General features: G+C 37.4%; 1 protein-coding gene across 1 annotated transcript; it reads right to left on the reverse strand.

Annotated features, from left to right (window-relative positions):
• Positions 1-479: 479 nt before the first annotated feature.
• Positions 480-23536, reverse strand: me2 (malic enzyme 2, NAD(+)-dependent, mitochondrial). Its single transcript, XM_074637693.1, has 15 exons — positions 23321-23536; positions 16882-17035; positions 10358-10491; positions 9770-9919; positions 8778-8853; positions 8255-8416; positions 7961-8174; positions 7345-7442; positions 6061-6174; positions 5807-5918; positions 5325-5467; positions 4656-4758; positions 4383-4453; positions 3691-3789; positions 480-2938 (listed from the first exon to the last, which is right to left on the reverse strand). The coding sequence occupies exons 2-15, from the start codon at positions 16993-16995 to the stop codon at positions 2777-2779; spliced, it is 1752 nt and encodes a 583-aa protein (XP_074493794.1). The 5' UTR covers positions 16996-17035; positions 23321-23536; the 3' UTR covers positions 480-2776.
• Between the last annotated feature and the right edge of the window lie 1383 nt (positions 23537-24919).

The raw sequence follows: 24919 nt of genomic DNA on the forward strand, positions 1-24919 counted from the left end.
GAAATGCATGTTATGACATTGAGGAAGTTCTGTTTCTGCCATCAGCTGTAACCTTGGCCACTAAAGTGTATAGCTGATAAGAGATTACTGGATTTTACGCAACTGATAGTGTATGCAAAAATTAGACCTTCCACATCAAAAAGAATTGCTCTAGCATTGCTCGGTTTCTTCATAACAAATATACTGTATACTGCCGGTAGCAATCTATCTGATTATCGTGTAAGCACCATTACCCTTTAGCATCAAGTGCTGTTCGTGCCAGTAAGGATCATTTTGGGTCATGAAAATGAGCAGAAACGTTTTGTTTTTGTTTTCAGAATGTAGTGAAGCTACTAATTTAAAAGGGTCAAAATGTCAAGATGTCAATTTCAACATGTTTGTAATATACTGATTTGGAGGTTGATTACCATGGCAACGGTCGAAGCTATGAAGCATTCGGTTCAGCCCTACGATAGACCAGAACAGTGAACAGAAGTCTCGTCTTTAACACAACTTTATAAACACTCTTTCAGTAGACAGTCTTAGTTTCCACAAAAGCATATGTACAGTACACAAAATATAATTAAAATAGAACATTTGTTTATCCAATCATTTGATACTGCACATATTTTCCTTAAATATTTAGGGTATAGTTTATATTAAAATTGTATATCACAGTTAAAGGAACAGTGTGTAGCATTTAGGGGAATCTATTGGCAGAAATGGAATATAATATTAATAAGTACATTTTCTTTAGTCTATAATCACCTGAAAATAGGAATTGTTGTGTTTTCATTAGCTTAGAATGAGCCGTTTATATCTACATACGGAACAGGTCCGCTTCACGGAGTCTGCCATGTTTCTACAGTAGCCCAGAAAGGACAAACCAAACACTGGCTCTAGAGAGAGCCTTTCATGTTTTTACGTTACCTGAAGGCCACTGTAACTCTCGGATATGCTTGGCACACAAGCATATCTGTTACAATCTGATACCTAACCGCTAGATGCCGCCAGATCCTACACACTGCACCTTTAAGCAAAAGGGTTCATTTTTAGGGATGGATTCTTCTTACCACAACTCATTAAAGGGGCGTTGATGACAGGCTGTCTAAAGAACATAAAGTACAAGGGCAAAACATCTAAATACACCCCCATAAAATAAAATAAAATAAATTCAAAGAAATAAATACAATGTGACAAAAGCATTCAAACAAATAAAATACTGGAGTGGATGCTGGTTTTCTCAAGTGTTTTAAAACATAATTTTCATATAATTTCCTTTCATAAAATCTCAATATAATTTTCCAAGTTTTTAAAAATATTTTCCTTCCATTTCTCCCCTTAGTAACATTGTTTCCTCTCCTTCTCTCCTAGTTTTCACACAAATGCCATGTAGTTTATCCCTCTGCTTTTGTTGACCTTCTATGATAACCAATGTAGCCTGATTTAAGCATAAAAAAGATAACCATTATATTAACCACATGTCTTACATCAGACATTGGTTGGATCAGTGAAGCCACCAGAGACCCACTTGATGTGACAAAAGGCAATGTCTGTACTGTATGTCAACGCATGCATAAAGTTTGGCGATCTCTAGTTAGCTGAAAAAAGTCAGAATGGTAGTAAGTGCTAACCAAAGACTGACCTCTGCATCAGGAGTGTACACAACAACTCTTTTGCATCAACTTAGAGTCATCATTGCATTAAATATGGAGTGAAAACCTTTTAAAATAGGTGAAGTAGATAATAATATTGTACATTTTCTTACAAAACTTCTTCTCAGGTTATTTCAGCCTGTTCTCATTCCCAGGGCATCAAATACTGGGGCTTTGTCACGGCTATCTGCGTTTGGTACTGCCACACAAGGCACCCTTTAGCGCTGGTGTGAAACACACCGGGTGTTCCATTAACTATAATGTAAACCCATCTGGGGCAACAGTAAATGCTCTGAGAAAGTGCGCCGGGAGTGTGGTGAGGTGGTATAAAGAGCAAATAGACAAACACCGGGCGGAAGGGAGGACATGGATGGGCCCAACAAACACAAGGCTTTCATCCAGGGGACCGCTGTTCGTGTCCCGTGCGTCACGTTACAATCAGCTGTCCGTTCTGTGTCATTTTCACTGTACAAACGTTGTAGGTTTAAGCCCAACCATGTAGTTCTTTCCTAAACCTAACTATAGGGGTGTGACACCAAGGGGGGTGACAAAGTTGCGGTATGTGACGAGTTGGGATGAGAACGTGTTGGCTATTTATGACTAAAAAAAAAAGATAGTGGATGATAACACAAACACAAAACAAATCATGGAGTCAATTCTAGTACCTTGTAAAAACCCACCTTGAGCAGAGTCTCAGTGCACAGTGTTTAGTTTACTACTCAGCGCAATCTAATTTATCTAGCGTTCAAATTGTTGGATGCAATATTATACTGTTTTAAAACAGGGTATAGCTAATTCAAATGTATCTCAAGGTTTCAACAATGAAACCAAATTTCCACATTGCCTTTTTCCCCCACCAGGTGGCCACCATGTGATGCAGAGGTGATAAAGAACGAGAGGGGTCAAGCTGTGGCCTGTAGCACCTCAGGCCTAACCCTAACTATAGCTGAAAGGGGTGAGGTGCTACTGAGTTGCTAGAGGCCGCAGGTGGAGCATATTGTTTAGTGCAGTAACATGTAGCAATGTAGCAATCTACAGATTTTTTTCATAAGCAGATGTTTGCACTAATATAATTATGATCATTTCAAAAAATCTGTGAGTCAAGTGGAAAGCAAAGGGCACAGTGAGGGTGTGGTCTACTTCTAGTTAGTCTTGGGGCTGAAGCTGACACCTGGCCAGTCGTAGGTGTCTGGCATGAAGGAGTCGTAGCGGGTGTCCCACACAGTAGCACGTACAAAGCTGTCCTTGTCCACAGGCTCAGGGTAGCGAAACGCCATGCCATTAGCATAGACAAACTCCGTCACCTATAGCAAGAAAGGGAGAGTTTAGCATTGACTAATACTACTATTAATACTACTACTACTACTGAGAGGCAGATACACAGAGAAAACACAAATGGAAGATAAACTGACCAAATGTTACTGGACAACTACAACCAAATATGACTGGGAAGCAATGTTATGTCATCAAAATGTCACCTTAAGAAGTTGTTCAAAGCAACAAGCTTAATGTTACAGCTTAGTTCTTTTGTTAGGCTGTGGTAGAACCGGGTCATGGACTATGACAATCAGATGATGATGGAGGAGGCTAAATTTAGTGGAGCTGCAACGATTAATCGATTAGTTGTCAACTATTAAATGAATCTGCAACTATTTTGATAATTGATTAATCGATTTGAGTAATTTTTTAAGAAAAAAAAGTAAAAATTATCAGATTCCAGCTTCGAAGTAGCTGTATTTTCTGGTTTCTTTATTCCTCTATGACAGTAAATTGAAAATCTTTGAGTTGTGGACAAAACAAGCCATTTATGGATGCCATCTTGGGCTTTGGGAAACAACTGATCAACATTTTTCACCATTTTCAGACGTTTTGTAGACCAAACAACTAATTAACAGATTAAATTGAAAATGAACATAATATTTTAGTTTCAGCCCTAAAATGTAGGCAGGAACAGTTAAGGTTTAGCCTAACATTAAGAGGTTTATCAATAGCCAACACATTCAGTTGGGGCTTTTAGTTTTATCAGTAAGCGAAATTGTCATTTTCAGAGACTTGCCTTGACAGCCATCTGGAGAGAGACCTCTCTGATGTTGGAGAGAGGAGGATAGAGTCGGCCTTCTTCCAGCTCTTTATCCGTCAGCTGCACTGCAAGGGTCTGGAAGGAGTATAAAAATACTTTTAGGCTTAATATGAATTTCTCGGGTCCAAAAACAAAGAGCCACAAAAACTACTTCTATTATTTGCACATTTCTCTGCTGTTTACCATCTACAGTTTAAAGTCATAAATATAATATGTGCTTTTGAATAAGACAACATAAGAATAACAAGATATAAGAAACAGGACCAAACCACTAATAATCATATTGCAAAACTTGCAAGTGACAGTGTTTTCTTCATGCAAAATATTTCAATATTGAACAAAGAAAGCTGGCAAGATATCATCTCATGATTTGTATCATTAAATGCACTGATCAATGTTATCAAGTCAAATGCAAAACAGGGAAAAACACAGGTGGAAAAAGTGCAAAACAGGATCAGCATTTTAAAAGCTCCTCATCTGTGAGCTGTTAGTCTGGAAAGAGAGGGAACAGGAGTCTTCAAAGGGTTAAAGAGGGTTTCTATATGACCATATACAGTACAGCGTATGCATACATGACAGAGTCAGCAAAGTGCAGGATGGGGTGGGGGAAAGGTAAAAATCAGCTTCAGCAAGTTTAAAGAAGAGATAGACTGAGAAATATTTCAGACCTTGGCAGCCTCTAGGAATACTGTGTCACTGATGTGTCTCACTCCACTCAGGATCACAGCCAAGGCCACACCTGCAACGAACATACAGCATGCGTTTAAAAAAGACTGCATTTACATTTTGCATTTTGTGTACCATCTAATCATTTTCCTCATAGTGAAAACATTGTGTAAAAACTAGGCTTTGGTTACTTCTTTAAACTGTAAATTATTGACAGTCATTTTTATCTGGTCCTTAATATAAATTGTGAATATTATTATAATTTTTTTTTTCACCTGGGAAGATGTAAGCGTTGTTCCCTTGCCCAGGAGTGATGACGCGGCCATCACTCAGAGTCACTGGACCAAATGGACTGCCACTGGCAAAAAGACATCTACCCTGTAGGACAAAGAAACAAAGTATGAAAGAGTGGTGATAGGAGAAAAGAAAGGACAAGAACAGTGATATGACAGCACAGGAACTCCTAACACTTAAATCCAGAGTTAAGGCCTTTACATACAGGGAGCGTGATGAATAAAGGTCATGAAAATGCAAAATACTCGCCTGCGGATATCATATGTCTAGAGCTTTTATTCTGAAAGTTAAGAATAGAAGGAGCGGATCTGGTTTGCGCTACCTTTGTCAAGGTTTAAAAAGGAGAATTACATTTTGACATCCTGGTTCAGACTACCTCAGTGTTGTTGTTTCATAAATATAGGCACAACTCAACCCATTCTGTACAACGTGATTGGTTGATGCCTTTATTCGCCGTGCAAAAGCTCAGAGAAATCGACCTTGTTCCGTGTAATATAAACGTTCTGTGTGAAAGTACTCATGACAAAAACAACAGTTTGAAAAAATATATTGACGTGTGATAAAAAAAAACGGAAAACAAACGCTGTCGCTGTGTAAAGGCCTCTAGTCAAAAAGAAACAAAGGAAAGGAAAAATGAAAGAAGTGTGTACATCAGTGAGTGTGTAGGCGTCCTCTGCTGTGCACTCTGCTTTAGTGGTTGGGTTACTCAGGGCAAAGATGATCGGTCGTTCGTTCAGGGTTCCCATGGACTTGATGACATCGTGGGTGAACAGACGTCCAGCTCCTGACACGCCTGAAACAAGGAAAGAGAAATGTTGGTCCGCCTGTTTTTGGGATCCATCATTACCGTAGAAGCGGAGTCCGCAATTACAGCACGCTGAGCCTCGACAGGATGATTTAATGATCAGATAAATAATAAATAGCCTAAATATAAAATATAGTTATTCAATTGACCTGATCTGGATAAAATTAAATAAATCATAACAACAGCATTTTAAACAAGAGCATATTCATTATTTTGTTTGGTTTCTGTTTTTTGATTAATGACTCAGACTTAAAAATGCATATTCCAAACTGTACTGCGAGGCTTTACAGTTACACAGAAAAATACAGAAAATGAGAAGCTCCTTACCGATGATAGCTGTGGGTTTGATGGTGTTGACAGCATCTAGGAAGCTCTGTACAGTCCCTGGGCTGTTGTGGACAAACGCCTCCTGGTTAGAGTCGGTTTCCTGCGCCCTGCCCTGGTGGCAACACAAAATCAATACAAATACAGTGAAACCTCTCTTCACCGATTATATAGTATATCTACAGTGAGCCAGACAGGAAGCCACACAGACATACAGTATAATGCATGTCGTTGATGTCTGTGACACACAGACTTACCTTTACTAGTAATCCATGTTTATCGAACATCCAGATCTTATTTCTGGCATCAGCTTGGGTCATCCCAGTCTCCATCATGGCCATGACAATCAGATTGGCAATACCAAGGGCAGCCTAAGGAGGAAATAATTACATCAAGTTAAACATTCAAAGCACTAATAGACAATGTATCCTTTATATAACTTTAACCTTATTTTCTAATATGGCAAATTCACCTTTTTCCCCAGAAAGGTTCTGGTCAATGTTGAGCACAATTTTCCTTCTTTTAAGTTCTTAAAGGATAACTTGTGTATTTTTCAAAACGGCCCTATTTGCCAATGCTTTTGTGTGACTAATGGGGACAACAGTTTTTTAAAGTGGTCCAGTGTTGAGTACCCAATTACCCAATTACCCAATTCCTCACTGTCAATTTAGGTCCACTAAAAGTGCTTGTTTTTTGTCACTGACAGGCTCAGATTGTTATTATAAGTGTCTGACAACATTATGGAAAGGACTCTATACAGAAATAAAATGTTTTTCATACCTTTTGCTTGATCTGATCTGTTTGTTAATGTGTCATGTGACTTGTTGCCAGAAGACAACGGTGGAAACGTGAGTGAGAGTTGAAGAGAGGAGTGCCAGCCCGGCAGAGTTTATTGTGTTGGAGTACAGAAAACTTAGCTTAGTACTATCTAAAAGATTTCAATGTCATGGCTGAATATTTAGATGATTTCGACAATGTGGATATGACGTGAGATTTCAGAACGAGACTTCTCAGAGCAAACAGACAGACCGGATCAAGCAAAAGGTAAAGAAAAACATAAAGGAAAGGGTTTTATTTATCTGTAGGGTCCTTTCCATAATGTTGTCAGACACTTATAATGACAATCTGAGCCTGTCAGTGGCAGAAAAAAGCCACTTTAAAAGGGACGTAAATTGGCGATGCTGAATTGCTCCGAGCGATTAAATTAGCCTGTTTAGTGTCTGCCGTCTGCAGCGGTCTCCCTCAATAACAATACCAATACCAATACCAATTATAAAAAGTGTTGTCCCCATTAGTCACGTTGACAAAAACATGAGAAAATAGGGTCCAGGTTGAAAAATAGTTAAAAGTTATCCTTTAGGTAATGTTGGACTATTATTTGGTCAGTAGAGGGCAGTATGGCTTTTACAAATTATTTTGATATATGGGACTTTCACATTACAAATTGGAGAGAATAAAAAGAGAAAAAAAGGCAAAAAAGTAAAACAAAGCAAAACCAAGAGAACTTGTCTTGACTGATTGATGGATAAATATTATCTTACCTCTCCAGCTCCCAGGAAAAGCACCCGGTGTTCAGTGATGGGTTTGCCGATGGCTCTCTGAGCTGCCAACAGACCAGCAAGGGCCATAGCCGCAGTGCCTGGAAACAAGCAGAGGAACACGGTAAACAATGAAGTATCTGCCTTGAACAGAACAGATTAATTACTATTTGTTTCCAGGTAGGAGGGTTCACTTTATGATCTTTTTAAGTTATGTTGTGCTTGTTGTTTAGCCTTGTTGTTCAGCTCATGAATGCATTGTGTTTCAGCACCCAAATCTCAGCCGTCAGTGGTTCCTTGAACTCACCAAAGGTGAGTTTCATAATGGTCCCTGCTTGCAACTGCATTACCTTGCAGCATTAATGTCACTTAAAGGTCACAATGTGTTCACTGTAATGGATTATTTCATTCAAGCAAGTTTCAGCTTTCTGCAATTTTATTTCCATGGTGAAATGAAAAGAAACAGTTGGCTGGAAGGTAGAAAATCAATCTAAAAACCACCAACTGAACTGTACTGAACTTACTTCAATTATTGGTTTTGATTGAATAGGTTAACTCTATGGCATTATGAAGAAGTACAACTCCCACAAAAGTGCTGTGTGAAGGACAATATGTTAACCTTGGATATCATCGTTGAAGGTGCAGTACTTCTCCCTGTACTTCCTGAGGAAGCGGAAGGCATTGTGGTTCCCAAAGTCCTCAAATTGAATCAGCGTGTCCTGCCCGTATTTTTCCACCACTGCTTCCATGAACTCATCAATCAGATCGTCGTATGCTTGAGAGTTATCTCGCTTCTGGTACAGGCCCATGTACAGCGGATCCTTGAGGAGAGTCTGATGGGAGAAACAAACATATGAAGCATAACGCATGTGCACAAATACAGTATACAGAAAAATACACATAGTCTTCCTACCTCATTGTTTGTGCCAACGTCTATCGCCACAGGCAGACATCTCTCAGGTCTGATGCCGGCACAGGCAGTGTACAGGCAGAGTTTTCCGACAGGGATGCCCATTCCATAAACACCCAGGTCCCCTAATCCTAAAATACGCTCTCCATCAGTCACTACTACTGCCTACAGAAGGAGGGAGTTGGAGAAGAAGGACATTAGTCAGCAAAATTACAGATTAACAACTGTGAGCAACACAAAGCTGGACCTTAGCCAGGTAAATGTAGGAAATGTGGACATAATGGGTCAATAAAGAAGACTTCCTTGGACTTCCTGTGATATTTTAACTCTGATTTCTATCTATTCTACCATTATAGCTGTAGCATTGTATAGCCACAATGTCTCTAAGTCACAATCTCCATATTCACAATTAATTTATAAAATCCTCAATTTGAGGGTTTGAGAGGGATGAATGGCCCTTGTAGACTCTTTTACACTGTACTATAGATATTAGCTGAAGTGGTGTGTGAGGTTTTGAGGAACTCACTGCAACGTTAGTCTCTGGCCAGTTGTCCAGGATGGAACGAATGTGTCCTTTATCCCGAATAGAGATGAACAGGCCTCTGGTGAGAGAAACAAAATGATGAGTTTACTACTTTAACGATCATCAAAATTCTATTTACTACAAAATATAGGAAAACAAACAACATATCTATACTACAATAACATCCTTCATATTATTTTAATCAAGGTGTTGACAAAACTTTATCACCCATTCACCATTACAAGAAAAAGTCCACAGCTCCAGTCAAAGCTCATATTTTACCCAGAAAAAAATAATAAATATTATTTAAATATATATATATATATATACTGTAAATATTTCCAGTTATCATTTTATGGAACTCCTGACAGGAGGCAGAATGTTGTGTACATCAGGCCTACAGCAGGTAGCAATGTAGACCAGGGTTATTATAGAAAACTAAAACTGAACTGAACCACAGAAACTGAACAGACTTGACATTCCAGGAGATGACGCTATGTCGCAATTGCTTCACTCAAGTAGCGCAAAGATTAAACATTAAACATTATGGCCATTCCTACACAGTTTTCCAACCATGTATGTTGTATGTATGTAGCTACATACTTCGGAGACATTATAGCTGGCCCTAAGAAAAATAAAACAAACTAAAACTACTGTAAAACTAAAACGAAACATGTAAAAATTAAAACTAAACCTTTCTGAAAAACTGACTAACAAACGCACTAAAATTAAATTGAAAAGTCAAAACTAAAATAAAATAAAAAAACTAACTGGAAATTCAAAACTATTATAACCTTGATGTAGATTATAAGCGTTACGTTAAAAATGTATTTCTCGGTCTTAAATATGAATTCCTGAGAGTGCAACAGTGAAGTATGTCTGCCACCAAAGTAAAACCTACATTAAAAGATCAGACTGTCAGCACAAATATCCCTGTAGTCTTCTATTTTGTCTCTCTTACTACTTGATTCTTGATAGCTTTGCTGCATGCTTACTTGGGTCTTCTAAAGATGTGTCCATAATGTGTGCAGGCCAGGCCTACAGTGGGAGTGTAGACAATTGGCATCAATTCCTCTATGTCCTCCATCAGCACCCGATAGAAAAGCCTCTCATTCCTTTCCTGGATGCCCATCAAGTAGATGTACCTGCAAGGAAAAATTAGGAAAGAGGGAGGAAAAGTTAAACCATATAGAGGGAGATATTTGAGATAAACATGTGATTAATAACTAAGGCTGTCCTCAACCAAAGAAATGCATAGTCGACTAACACTTGATTGTCGACTAATCGATTATTTGATTTAATCAGCAGATCTGTAAAACTGAGGTTTTCCACAAAGAATCACACAAAAAGCACCACTTTAAATCTTGTGTTTACCAGAGATGTGCTCATAAGTTTCTTGGAAATAAGTCATTCAGCATGTATTCAACTAAAGAAATCTTAGTCGACTAAGACCAAAACGACAGATTAATCGACTAATCGACCAAGTAGGGGCAGACTTATTAATAATGAATGCTTAAAAGCAAAACAGAGAAGATCATGTGACTGTATTTTACAATGCTTTAAGCAAAAAATGAGGTCCTTACTTCTGTAGGGGATCAGTCATGTTCTTGAGATTATTCTGAAAGCGCATTGCCTGAGTGTCCTGAGTCTCCACTTTGGGAGGCAACAGACCATGTATCCCTAAAATCTGTCGCTCTGATAGAGAGAAGGCCATGCCCTGGGGAGAAACACACAGGAAGAGAGAGGGGTGAGAAGGGAGACAAAGAGAATATACCGGTAGGTATCTATTTTGGGGCAACTACTCATTGTTAAGAGTTCAACAGGAAGCAGCATTTGGAGGTTATGTTTTCAAACATTTTCAACTCTGAACTTCTGAACTCAATTGTGCGATCCTAGTATTTTGTAATTAAGACTCCTGTTAATTCCACATATTTGGCTGAATTAAATTATGCTATTTGATATGTATATATCTCTGCCTACAGGAAATGACCAATCAAAACATATGAGTGAAATGCAGTCTCTGTTAGACAATGGCAAAAGAGCGGTCCCTCCATTGAAAGATGGTCTTACAAATGTTAAATCTTTCACCCCCGATATTTCTTGTGATATTATATAATACTAATAATACTAATACTACTACTACTACTACTAATAATAATAATAACTTTATTAATATAGCACCATTAAAAACAGAGATTACAAAGTGCTTTGACAGACAAAGCAAAGCAAAAGCAGGCTACAAGACATAACATCAGAAAGTCAAACAGAGTTGCCAAACAAAAACCAGACAAAACTATGGTCAAATTTAAACACAGAAAAAACAGTACAATAGATAAAAACAATAAAAAAAAATCAATTAAATAAATACAAATAAAAAGCAATAAAAGCAATAAAACAATAAAAAGACAACATCACATAAAAGCAAGTCTATAAAAATGGGTTTTAAGAGGTTATTTAAAAGAGATTACTGATTCTGCGAGCCTTATCTCCTTGGGCAGGTCGTTCCAAAACCAAGGTCATGTCTAAAAGGTAACCCGCAAAATGCGAAAACTTGCGAAAACTTGCAAAAACTCTCGCAAGACTCGCTGCCTGACGATCTATCCTAACCTTACCCATTCAAGGTCAATGCCTAACCTTAAACATTTTGTAAGAGTTTTGCAATTTGCATGTTATCTTCTAGCCACAACCCAAAGCCGAGGGGCCCTGATGGCAAAAAGCAACGTCACCTTTAGATTTAAACCTTGACTTTGAAATGGCCAAAAGGGCACCACCTGAGGATCTACAGCAAGGCTGCCAGCTGGCTCATATGGGTCAACATTTACGTTATGTAGCTCGAGCCCAGACACTGATATGCTTTAAAAGTGATCAGCAAAATCATAAAATCAATTCTAATACGAACAGGGAGCCAATGGAGAAAAGTCAGGATTGAGGTGATGTGATGTCGTCTGTTTGAAAATTAGTATGATGTATATATTTTATAGACGTCACTTCACATGTTTTCTGAGTATTGAATATCACCTCTCTCTGCTGAATGGTGTTCTACTTTTAAGTTCACACTTAAAATACTTTTTATCTATAAAGCCCTTACTGGAAAATTACTATATGACCTTTCAGAACTGCTCTGTCACTCAGATGGGTTTTATCAGATGCTCTACTGACTGGCTCCGGTTTCATGTTCCACGAGCTAGGTCTGAACTGCTTTTAATTTTAGTGCACCTGACTCCTGGAACAAAATACAGCAACTCATTAAAATCATTTCACTTATACCCTTTGGACATTTTAGAAATTTGATCTGAAATCTCCCAACTTCTACTTGTAATTATTACACGGCTGTGTTGAATATTCGATTCTGATCGGTCAATTACGGTGTTCTACGGTCTGTTATTTCTTTATAGCAGACCGTTGCTATGTATAACAGACCATTTCTATGGGTGCAGTTCTGATGTCGGACTCTGGCGTGTAGTAGCCGTGTAATAATTTTTATTTTACATTTTAATCTGTCAAATTATCGATCGTAATTACAAGATTCTAGGGCGTTTTTATGTACTGTACTTTATTTTACATCTTAAATATCCAAATGTATATCAAATTATTTTTCCTAATCGAAAAGCTTTAATAGCTTTTACTATTTTTTATAATGATATTGCATCTTGTTTTGTTTTCCTTTTCTTTTCTTTGTAATTGACTTGATGTCATTGTAAATGAGGGTCACCCCACAATGATCTCTCGGGTATAAATAAAGGTTGAATGAATGAATGAAAATTACTTAATCACTGCTCATAACAATAAAATAAATAATCACTAAACTATTTTTCAGAACCCTTGCTGCAGGAAATGTTCACAAACTATAATGTCGTTTTGTCACCGGAGGGCGCCGGTCCTGAGACCAGGCTGACGTATTGACTCTGAACAGGAGGACAGCTGAGTGAAAGGGGTTGACCACATGAAAGCAATTTTGCAGTTAAGAAAAGAGGTATGAGAGGGGAGTAGCCTCAAAGAAGCCAATAAGGAGGACTCAGGGCAGAAACACCCCATGTATAGAAGAGAGGATGGGGGAGGAGGGGTACACTGTGTTTTCATGATCCTGCAGTGTATGTAAGCATGTATGTGTATGTGGGTTTTCAAACCCATCTCTGAATGAAATATGGACATAACACATGGAAGCCATAACATCTGGGGCTGGGGAAAGGGCTGATTATTCTGTGAGAGTGATGAATGCTTGGGGCTCCCCTGGCAAAGTGCTGAGTCATACTGATGGAGCATTTCACTTCACTCTGCTCTAGTACTCACTTCCTCTCAACATAACGCAACATGCAACATTTACCGTCGGCTGACTTGACCCAAACATTATAAGTATTAAAAGAAAATGACCTTTTGTTTTCTCGTGATAACAAGTTAATTATCTCTTTATTGAGATAACAAAGCATCGACAACAAAGAATCATGTCCATTTAGGGCTTCCGCAGTTTTGAACAGTTACATGCAGTTTCAAAACGTAACTTAAAAATTGCTATGTGTACATGACAGGAAATTAGTTTCAGTTATCTTTTTTAGTTCATCAGTTATGTCTTTATTAAACAAAACAGATCATCCCTACTGCTTACAAATTTTACCTACAAGAATCTTATTTTGTTTGCGTCTACATGTTGAAAATTTGTATTATATAACTAATAAATAAAATTGGGTTTGAGGAACGTGGGCTCACAGCCCTTTAAGCACATACAGCATCAACTTACAAACTGTATTTTAATTATTTGATTCAATCTTCAATCTCAAGCTGACAGTGAAATGTAATAATCAATGCATTTCTGCAACACTATGACCTTTGCTGTTGAGTCATAAGAGTCACGACGAGTCAGTCTGCTTGTGCAAGTCACATCTACTCTGGCGAATATTGACTTCCTATGAGTAACCAGCACGCTGCTGCATTTCACTTGCGCCATGCAATTGTAAGTGTTTTTAGATGCAAGACACAATGAACTCAGTGACTTCTTAATGCTGGAAGAGATTAACTTCCATCTAAATATAAAATCACAACAAGTAATATACTGCTCACAGAAGAAGAGCATTAAAAATCCTGTGGTCTTCTTCACAAAGTTTTTTCACACTTGAGTTGGTTTTGATCAGCAAATGAGTTTCTAAACTAGACTCAAATAGATCAAATGAACACCATGAGGAATCGGGTCGGAAGTGCAATGTGAAATGTAGTTACTGTGAGTACAGAAGGCATTGGACGATATGAAAATTTAATCTCACGATTATCCTGGCCAAAATAATTGCGAATCACGATATTATCCCGATAATCATCAAAATATGCTTAAAACTCTTTACTCCTAAAACATACTGTAATCACTTAACCTTACTTTTTGTTAAGAAACAAATATTTTATTGCGTCCCAGATAGAGTCTGTAACCATAACTGTATATATAAAATTATTTAAGAGGCGCTGGATTATTTACACAATATTATTATTAACATGATATCAATATTTCCTTTTTAAAAATCACAGATATTGTCAATACCGGTATATCGCGACATCCCGATGATGGAAATTCACCACGATCAACTTATTGAGTTTTTTTTATCGCGATCCATGATAAAATTCTATAACGTCCCATCCCTAGCGTACAGTACAGTATTTCTGGGCGTATCAGCCAGCTAGCCTCTGACCTGTTTACATGAAGGTTGGAATGTTCATGTTTAGCACAACATGTACAGTTTATGCTAAATTTAGCATAACCTGCACAGAGTGATATCCTGTCACTTCAAGGAGCAAGAGCCTCATGTTTCAAATGCCATTTATAGCTTTCAGAAGTTGGAGAGGCCTGACAAGAAACCCCCACCAGCCAAACAATTCAAATGCAAGACACTAAACAGTGATATATATCTGTAATGGGTATTAAATATATGTTACAGAGCAACTGTTTTGTATTTTTGTAAATTGAAGTCCCCACAATGCTGCAGGAATGCAGAAGTGACACCACTGTTGGGTGTGGTTACAAGTGCAGATAATATTTTACTGCCCCTACTTACTGTGGTTATTACCACATTTACAGAATATATATATGCAGCACAGCAGTTCTCACTCAATGTCAGCTTTTTGCATATATCGAACTGCTACATATCGGCTTTGATATTCAATGGCAAGTTACTAATGAAGAAACAAGATGGACAACGCTTTGTGTGTCAGAGAGAGGGAGAATACAAAACACCTGTCAGTAAAGCCACACCCAACTGTGCAATAACTATGCTTAATGTCTGTTTGTCAACTTCAGGTAACATAATTATACCAATGCCCTAATATTGATTTTGCTTCATACCAGTGTACTCTGCAAGTTTAAACATGAAATCATGTGCGTGGGTGTGATTATTTAAGAGAGGACGCATAGTTTAAATGGGCCATTCCTGTTATGCAGCAACATTTCAGCCTCATGACCTTTGAAAAAATTATGATTTTTTTTAAAATCTTTTTTTGCATTATACAGGAATAGTGACATGTTTAACTGCCAGGAAAACATATTGGCCAATCTCAGGCACTCAAATAATAATCCTTATGGGTAGACCGGTTTATTTTGGTCTATAGATCTAACAGGGTGGACATTTTTGAGCTAAGTTAGCCATCTGTAAGTGATCCACATTTAACTATCCAATCACCTAGCACCTATTAAGCAAAGGCATTTCAAAGCACTTTATATAAAGAATAAAACATCATTTAAAAAGGCAGTGAGAAGGAATATAAAGAGTACAATAAAATTAAATAGACATATAAGACAAAGGAGTAAACATTACAAGACATTTGTGAGGCCTTTGCAGTGCTGAAAACACAGCTCCAAACTTAATAAGAAGCTGTTGTTGCACAGAGAAAGTTTTTGGCATATGATTTCTGACCACACCCAACAGTGATGCTGGAGTTGGTTATACGTGTCTGACAACATTATGGAAAAGGACCCGACAGAGAAATTAAACGTTTTTCTTTTTCGCTTGATGGGGTCTGTTTGTTATTGTGTCATGTGACTTGCTACCAAAAGACAATGGGAGAAACGTGAGTGAAAGTAGAGGGAGGAGTGCCACGGGGCAGCGGTGTTGTCAAAGTTTGTTGTGTTGGAGTACAGAAAGCGTAGCTTAGTGTTATCTAAAAGATTTTGAATGTCATGGCTGAATATTTAGACTTCTCCGAGCTGGCTAGACACAATAATAAACAGAAAGGTAAAGAAAAACATGTTTTTTCTCTGTAGGGTCCTTTCCATAATGTTGTAAGACACTTAGAATAACAATCTGAGCCTGTCAGTAGCAAAAACAAGCACTTTTATTGGACGTAAATTGATTGTGAGGAGTTGCCCCAAGCAATTACAATGCAGCCCATTTAGCAGTTGGCCTTCTCGTTCAATACTGGACCAATTTCAATGTTGACCCGCTAATGTTGTCCCCATTAGTCACTTAGACACAAAAACATGGGAAAATAGGGTCCAGGTTGAAAAATACTGAAGTTACCCTTTATGGTCTCAATTCAAATCAAGTGTTAAAAGTTAGGCCAGGTCAAACAGCAGCCACCAACCAGCTGATGGAAAACATTGCCACTGATGGGCAAGTTGTTCTAGTTTTTCCAGTGGCTTAGGGATAAGATTAACTGTTGCAGCTCTTGACTGCACTTTATCATGCCATGTTGTCCGTACTGAACAATTCACACTGCTCTGTGCACAGCATGTACTTGCATGATAGACTCAATTTTTAAAGTTACCATGTATTTGGTGATAATTACGATGACAGATTACATTTCTTATAAAAATATCATACTTTGAGGATCAATTAAAATTTCTACCAGCCTGAAGGAATTAAGGAAGAAAAACGTAGTCCAATAAAAGACCATATCAGATCCTTCAAGTCCATTCCTGTCCTTCACACTACAATACAACTCTCTCTACTATTCTTATCCAGACATAACAGTAATAGTGACAACCCGTAGGAGATGAAAGTTAGCCTTCTTCATAACATTACATAATTGGAATGGATCCAGCACAAATGGGCTGCAAGACATGTTAATAAAGCTGCCATCTGTTTAACCACTATGTCTTTAACACATACACACAATATGTCAGTAATCTACTCACTTTGTTGGTGCGAGGGTTGAGCATGAGGGGCTTGCCCTTGTCTTTGGTGTGTGCCCATCTGCAAACAGAGACACAGGGCCTCAGGGACCAGGTTGTCCTCAACCTGGACAACATGGTGGACAGTCACTTGTCTGGGAGGTCCACTGGTGGAAAGCTGTTGAGAAAGGAAAGAGAAACAAAGTTGACAAAATAACCCATTGTTTTGCAGAGACATGGCTTAATCCATTCGCATCGTCCTTTTCCTGATGGGAGAATTACAGTTGATTTGTAAAAGTTGGCCATACTATGTAGCTTTTCTGGGATTCAGAATATTACTAGAAGGCCTCCTGGCAAAAATATTCATGTACAGTAGTTTATATTACCATGGACTAGGGCTGCAACTAACGATTATCTTCATTGTCCATTATTTCCTTGACAAATCGATTAGTTGTTTGGTCTTTAAAATGTTAGAAAATGGTGAAAAATGTCGATCAGTATTTCTGAAAGCCCAAGATGACGTCCTCAATTGTCTTGTTTTGTCCACAACTCAAAGATATTCAGTTTACTGTCATAGAGGAGTAAAGAAACCAAAAAATAGTCACATTTAAGAAGCTGGAATCAGAGAATTTAGACTTTTTTCTTTAAAAAATTACTCAAACCGATTAATTGATTATCAAAATAGTGCACGATTAATTTAATAGTTGACAACTAATCGATAAATCGCTGCAGCTCTACCATGGATCATTACAGTTAGTTTCCCACAAGATTCAAAAACTGTAAAAATCCACTCCTCAATTTTAATGCTCATGGTGTAAATGCATGTTAAACAATTCTTAGGTGTCAATGGGTTGTCAATTTATTGCTTTAAGGTTAAGCTATTCTTGCTCCTGACAGACCTGAAGTCCACCGCTGCCACAACCTTTGAACATATGACATCATCAGACCCCCTCCCGCACCTTGGTATGACATTAAGCTATCAGAAGTGAAGACTGTCTGCCTACTGACACTTACTTAATCACAAAAGCCTACGAATGCACTTGTGCATGGACAGTCCAATACTCAAGGATTACAGATGCTGACAGCAGCGGCCGGCTAGTCATTAATCTGGATGTGGACAGAAGTGATTTAGTGCGTGATCTGAGAAACAAAGCTTTGAAAGATTGTCATCATAATCCTTTTCACAATGAGCTCCACATGGAGACAGAGAACAAGCGACATCAGTCGACAGATAGAAAAGATGGAAAGACTGGCAGATAATATGTATCACCGGTTGTAAGCAAGATTCCAACTAACACACAAATCGTATATGAAATCTGCAGAGCATACCTGAAGGAATAAATAATTTCTACTACTTTGGGAGTGAAGAAAGATATAAAACAAGCTCATAAATAAATAAATACACAAAACCATATCTGATGGCAGAATTTCCCAAACGGTGCCACACCAGCAACCAGTACTGAATACTTGACTTGAGGGCCCCTCTTACTTTCAGCTGCTGCTGGTGGCCTGGAATAGTATCGTCATTGTAAGAGCTATGTCATGCATGTGACCTGTGAGTCGCTGCTACATTGTGCAGGAAGAGGCCAGTTAAAGCTACTCTGATATACCTTTGTAAGTTATAGACAATTAAGAGCAGCTTCCTCCTCGTGATAATTATTGTAGCAAAAGGTCACACCCTGACTACGAAACCAGAAAGTAAATGCTGCCTTCCCACCGAATTTGCAGAGCCAACAGACTGAAGAACAACTTTAAATCGCCAGATATGATATAGATATAGATATAATGCTATCTTGTGCTTTAAATGTAAATGTCAATAAGAGCAGATTGCTCAAGCATCCCCATAATACAAAGAGAGCAGAGCAGACCACAAAGGAAATGTCCAACTGTTATACACGCTAATTTCTGCTCTGGTTCTGGTTGTAATTCATTCTATTATCCATCCCAAATGTCTTTTGGTCTTCCATAATGTCAAGACCTGACCCAGAGGAAATGCAACTGAACCTGTAAGCAAGTTATATGGGGAACAGACACAAGCATTATCGTATGCAGTTTCTATTTCAGTTCTTTGTAGTTTAGGGGCCGAGACTAGCAGAATGAGAAAAGAAGTGTTGCTTTGAAATAGAGCTGCAACGATTAACAAGATATTTGGGGATGTCATCTTGGGCTTTGGGAAACACTGATCGACATTTTTCACAATTTTCTGACATTTTACAGACCAAACAACTGATCGCTTATTGAGAAAATAATCGACAGATTAATCGATAATGAAAATAATCGTTAGGTGCAGCCTTACTTTGAAACACAAATTACATGAGGAAAGTACAGTGCAGTCAGCTGGTACAAAAAAAAACGTGATTATAATTGAAACCAATAGGCTGATTATAAAGAGAGAAAAAGGCTTGAGATCTAAATCCTTTTAATGATTTTATGGCGTGGAACAACATGCAGCTGAGCTCAGGTGGCAAAAGAACAAACCTAGGGCCAGTTAATGTAACAAACAGCAATCAGTCATCTGTGCTGTCAACGTTTTCCTGCCTCCATGTTTTCATAGTATTAATCACCCGCACAAAACCACAAGACAATATAAATGGAGATAAGATAAACAAATAGATTTTAAAAAGTATTCAAACAAGTTGCTACTCATCAAATAGTGCTTTTTGCAACAGTTTTGTTTTGTGACAGTCCCTGTGTTTAATCACAATATGCTGGTTTACTTTTGATGAGCAACTTAGCTAGTTTATAAATTACCACTGACCTTAAAAATTCTTAGCTAACCATGGTGTGATTTTCCATTAGCCTGTACTTGTGAAAGAACAGATTCAGAGGCAGCACCGTGGTCTGATCATGTGCCCCTCTCTTTGACCAAAATATCTGATGAAAGAAACGTACAAGCATAGCCAGCTGGCAGAGTCTTAAAACTACATATCCAGGAAGCATTGCCTAGAAAGCAGCATCAAAGACAGAGCCAAAGTGTCAGACTGTATAGGCAGCACCAACAATCAACATTTTAATACTCTGTTGATTTGATATTCAGAGGGGAACAGCCTTGATAGAGCTTCTATGAATTCCAGTCTCTGTGTCTCTAGAAAGCCTGAACACCTGCTGAGGTGGCTTTATCAGCATGTCAGCTCTAAAGAATCAAACATGCTCAGATTGTCTGTGTAATTGCTTGTTTTGCACTTTTTGTGTCTGCCAAGTAGCAAAATAATTCTGGCAGAGAAACAGCAATGAGCCAGCTTTGCATTAATGTTGGAACAACAACTGTGATTTAGGGGTGCAAATCACAAGTTTCATCATGATACGATATCCTATTGATTCTTTGGACAACGATACGATATTTGCTGATATCACAAAGTCTGCTGCGATACGGTTACGATACGATTCACACAGGGGCCTGCTATCGATATGAAATAATATCATATGTCCATTTAACACAATCAGTTAAAATTATATCAACTCACAAAAAAATAACTAAAATATGATTTGACAATATCATTACTGGAAAGGAGGTGGACTTAGACGGAAATGGTGACACAGATGTGCCATGGGAATTTCAAAATAAAGGCGTATCTTAAAGATGACTATATGTATCGATGTTTTCACTTTGCATCAATGATATACGATTTTTGATCATTGAATCGATGTATAGATCCAGAAGATCGACGTACGTGAATGCATTACTTGGACACCTGACTGGATAAACTTTAGGTTTAATGGCCTCTACTTAGAAATGTATAACTCAATGCCAGCTGAAATTGGACATTTCACTTCACATATCTCATAGGCCTAGTAAATGTTCACTTTTTTTATTCTAATCAAATGAGGCAAACTGGATACAACCAAGCTAGACTATTAAGTATTGCATTACTGTATGAGGAAGTACTCTTAATATAGAAATAATTTGTGCAAACAATGTCTGTATTGACTGAAAGGCATAATGTAATAAGAGGTTTAATTCCGGGAAATGACTTACCGACAGAAAGCCAGTGCTCTCATCATGTACTGTGTGTCCCTGAATTCATTTTCCACCCTGTTAGTTAGTAGTTTCTTGCCCTTCAAAAAATTACTACAATTCGATTGAGACCATTAAAGGATATTTTTTTGGAGGGAATCAAATGAGTAAAGTAGGGTGAGCATAAACTTTCACTCATGTTTCTTTTCCCCTTGTTTCATGATGTTAATCTGTTTGTCACACTCTTGTCACCTGTTTGGCTAAATTATGAAGAAAGTTGGTCCGATAAAATCAAAATTAAAACATATGTGATATAGTTATAAAAGTTCTGTTTATGTGTAGGTGGTTGGATAGTTAAATCTGGATCACTCACAGATGGCTAACTTAGCTCAAAAATGTCCACCCTGTTAGGTCTATAGACCAACATAAACCAGTCTACCAATAAGGAATATTGTTTGAGTGCCTGAGATTGGCCAATATGTTTTCCTGGCAGTTAAACATGTCACTATTCCTATATAATGCAAACAAATATGAAAAATTCATAATTTTTTCCAAAGGGTCATGAGACTGAAATGTTGCTGCATAGTAGGAATGGCCCATTTAAACTATGCGTCCTCTCTTAATTAATCACACCCACACACATGATTTCATGTGTAAATTTGCAGAGTAAACTGGTATGAAGCAAAATCAATATTAGGGCATTAGTATAAGTACCTCAAGTTGACAAACAGACATTAATCACAGCTGGGAGTGGCTTTACTGACAGGTGTTTTGTATTCTCCCTCTCTCTGACACACAAAGACTTGTCCATCTTGTTTCTTCATTAGTATCTTACCATTGAATATCAAAGCCTAAATGTAGCAGTTAGATATATGCAAGCAAAACCTGGCATTGAGTGACAACTGCTGTGCTGCATATATATTATCTGTAAATGTGGTAATAAACACAGTATGTAGGGGCAGTAAAATATTTGGTCTTATCAGTTATGTCTTCATGTTCTCATAACTAATAATGAAACTAAGAAAAGATATGTATACTAGGTATATATCCAGATAACTTTATCGTTAGCTCAAAACAGTTCATTTTAATTGACTTTGGACTCCTGCAGGCCAGGAGAATGATAGCTTTGTCTTGGAGAAGAATGGATTTACCTTCGATACATGTATGGGTGAGGGATATGGCATCTTGTGTTGTACTGGAGAGACTTACATACATAACCAGAGGAAAAGCAGCAGAATTTGAAAATGTTTGGAAACCTATGTTGGAGTTTCTTGGACGTCAGGGGGCACAGTCAAATTGAAACTGCTGTGTGTTGCTGAGTGCTGTTGTTGAAATTGTTGCGTGTTGTTGTGGAGTGTTTTTGTTCTTCTTCTTTGAGGTATTTATTTATTTTGTCCTATCTTTTATCTTATCTGTTTTCTTTGTTGTATAAGTGAAATACATGAAATGTCATGTCTCTCTTTCTTTGAAATTCTGACTAAACATTTCATTGTATAATTTAATTATTAATATTGTTAGTCTGTCTGTATGTGTATATATGTTTATATGTAAAATTCAAATATTGTTTAAAAAAAATAATAATGAAACTATCATTTACCCTCACTGTTTATACTTAATTCTTCTGTTTGGAGATGGGAAGTGGAGGGAAGGAATGATACTGCTGGTGTGAGCTTATAACAACTACGATTACACCGAAAAATCATCAGATGGACATGTTAAAAAAAGCTGCAGCTGCAACTCAATTCAATTCAATTTGCTTTATTGGCATAACTGTCATGTGAACAATATTGCCAAAGCGTCAATTCAATAATAAATAAAAAATAAAAAAAGAACAAAATAAAAACAAAAACATATATATATATATATATATATATATATATATATATATATATACATACATATATACAATTCATTAAGCAAATTACAATATTTAGATATTTAAAAAGAACATGCATGTAAATGGAAGAAAACATAAAGAAGTATTTAATGTTTGTTGTGTCAATAAAACAAACAAAGAAATAAAAAAAATTAATAACAATATCAAAGGATAAATGTAGAAAAAAAAAAAGAGAAAAAAAACAGGAGATAGAGGAGTAAATAAAAGGCAGAGTGTGAGTTACATCTATTGTGTGTTGTTGTTGTTGTTGTTGTTGTTGTTGTTGTTGTGGTTGTCTCTCAGGCTGTGACATGCACTGACATATCCTGCAGTTTCTATGGCGATACAGTGGTAAGCTAACCTGACTAGTGAGGCTAACCTCTGCCACAAACAAACATGCAGCTTACAGCTAAAACACACAGAGCTGTGAGGTTATTTGAGCCCCGGTTTCATCGACATTAAAGCCCACAGCACCAGTGTTTGTGAAGCTGAAGCAGCTCTCCAACAGGACACTGATAGCCTGATGATCTACATGCTGTCATTCATTCAGACCTCCTGCTCTCACTGGGCTCACAAACAGGAAGTTCTTAAATGACACTTTCTATTTTCAACATAATAACGACTCCTCTTACCTGCTATTCAATGTTATAATACTGCGGTTACTTCCGTTACACAGGTTACTGTTTATAAAGCATGTTTCTCCTGGTTTTCCGCTGTTTAAGTGCTGTAGTTTGACCGCTTGGTTCGTCCTTTGAGGGCAGATGCAACAGCAGAGTGGAGACGGTTGGTTGTGAGGAGGAGACAGTGAGGAAGGACTCGGCCGCTCGACCAATCACAGGCTGGCATTTCCTTCTTGGTTACCGTAATGACTGCGGACAAGCGCAAGGTTTTCTTTGGAGAGACTCTTACTGCCGTAGTTACTATAAAAGACAGGTAACTCATTTTGAGCACAAGTATGTTTTTAGGATTTTTGTTAAATAAGAAATGTTTTGTTTTTCTGTACGTTGTTCTGTTTATTTTTTTTTATGTTTGCCCTTAGATTTGATGTTTTTTTAAAGCCTGGTCCTGAGAGAAACAATTAATTCAGCTGTATTTTTCTATGGTTGAAACATATTGACATTGTTCCATGTATGAATCTCTTAATTGGTTGCAGCTGAAATCTAGAAGGCAATTTCACTGGGTTCAGTTTATTTTCAAATGTGTTTATTTTAATTGTCCTTCCTATTTGAAACAGTTTTTGGTTCCATGTAGATCTTCATATTGACTTAGACATATGCAACATCCCTTTTTCTTTGTCCCAAGAATTTTCAAAGAAGTTGGACGCAGGTCATTCCAATACAAAGCTCCATCAGACTGGAATAATCCTCCTCTTTTTCTGAGATCTATTACCTCTTTCCGTTGCTTAAGGACATCTTTATTTTCTCATCTTAAAACAACCTGTTCATGTTTTTAATTTGTATGTACTTATGATCTTCAGTTTATTTGTGTTACATATAAACTGAAGACAAAGTGTTGCAATTGTTCTTTATGCTGATGCAATTGATTTAAATATGGTCATTGTATCACATTTTTCTTGTATAACAGCAGAGGGCTAAGGTCTGGGTGGGAGATGGTGAGCAAGCTGTCTGTATCAGTGTATTTGCAGTGTGCGTTTGTTATGTAATGCTGTTTTGTCTGTTTTATATTTGTGTCTATAGGACCCCCTCGAAAATGGGATGCTACATTTCAAGGGGCTATCCTATCCTTTCAATAAATTCAAATGGATTGAAAATTAACTCAATGAACTTTTTTCGGCATCCCATCTATAAACCCTTTTGGCCTTTTCTCTCACAACCTATATTTATATGTTGTGCTTATTCGTTATTCTGTTTGTGCAAAATAAGCAAAATAAAAACAGACTGCACCACAAAAGATTATAACATTACTTGCAAAACAGTAGAGGGCATTAGAGGTCTGCTTTGAATTGGTCCACTAACCTCAGATTTTACAATGCATTGGGTTTCAGTTGGTTTTATGGTAATTTGGTAGCTATTGTTTGGGAATATGCACCACTAAAGTACAATATCATAAATGTTAAGGGCCTTAAGACATAAGGATATTTTTTATATGGATCATTTAAAACTCAAGCTTAACAATTTTTAAAGAGGGATTAGTCAATCATAGATGATACAGTGATTTTCATTAGGTTATCATTGAAATTTTATTATATTTCTCTTTGTGCTCTATTGTTT

The sequence above is a fragment of the Sebastes fasciatus genome, chromosome 6 (assembly GCF_043250625.1).
Source record: "Sebastes fasciatus isolate fSebFas1 chromosome 6, fSebFas1.pri, whole genome shotgun sequence".
Taxonomy (NCBI): domain Eukaryota; kingdom Metazoa; phylum Chordata; class Actinopteri; order Perciformes; family Sebastidae; genus Sebastes; species Sebastes fasciatus.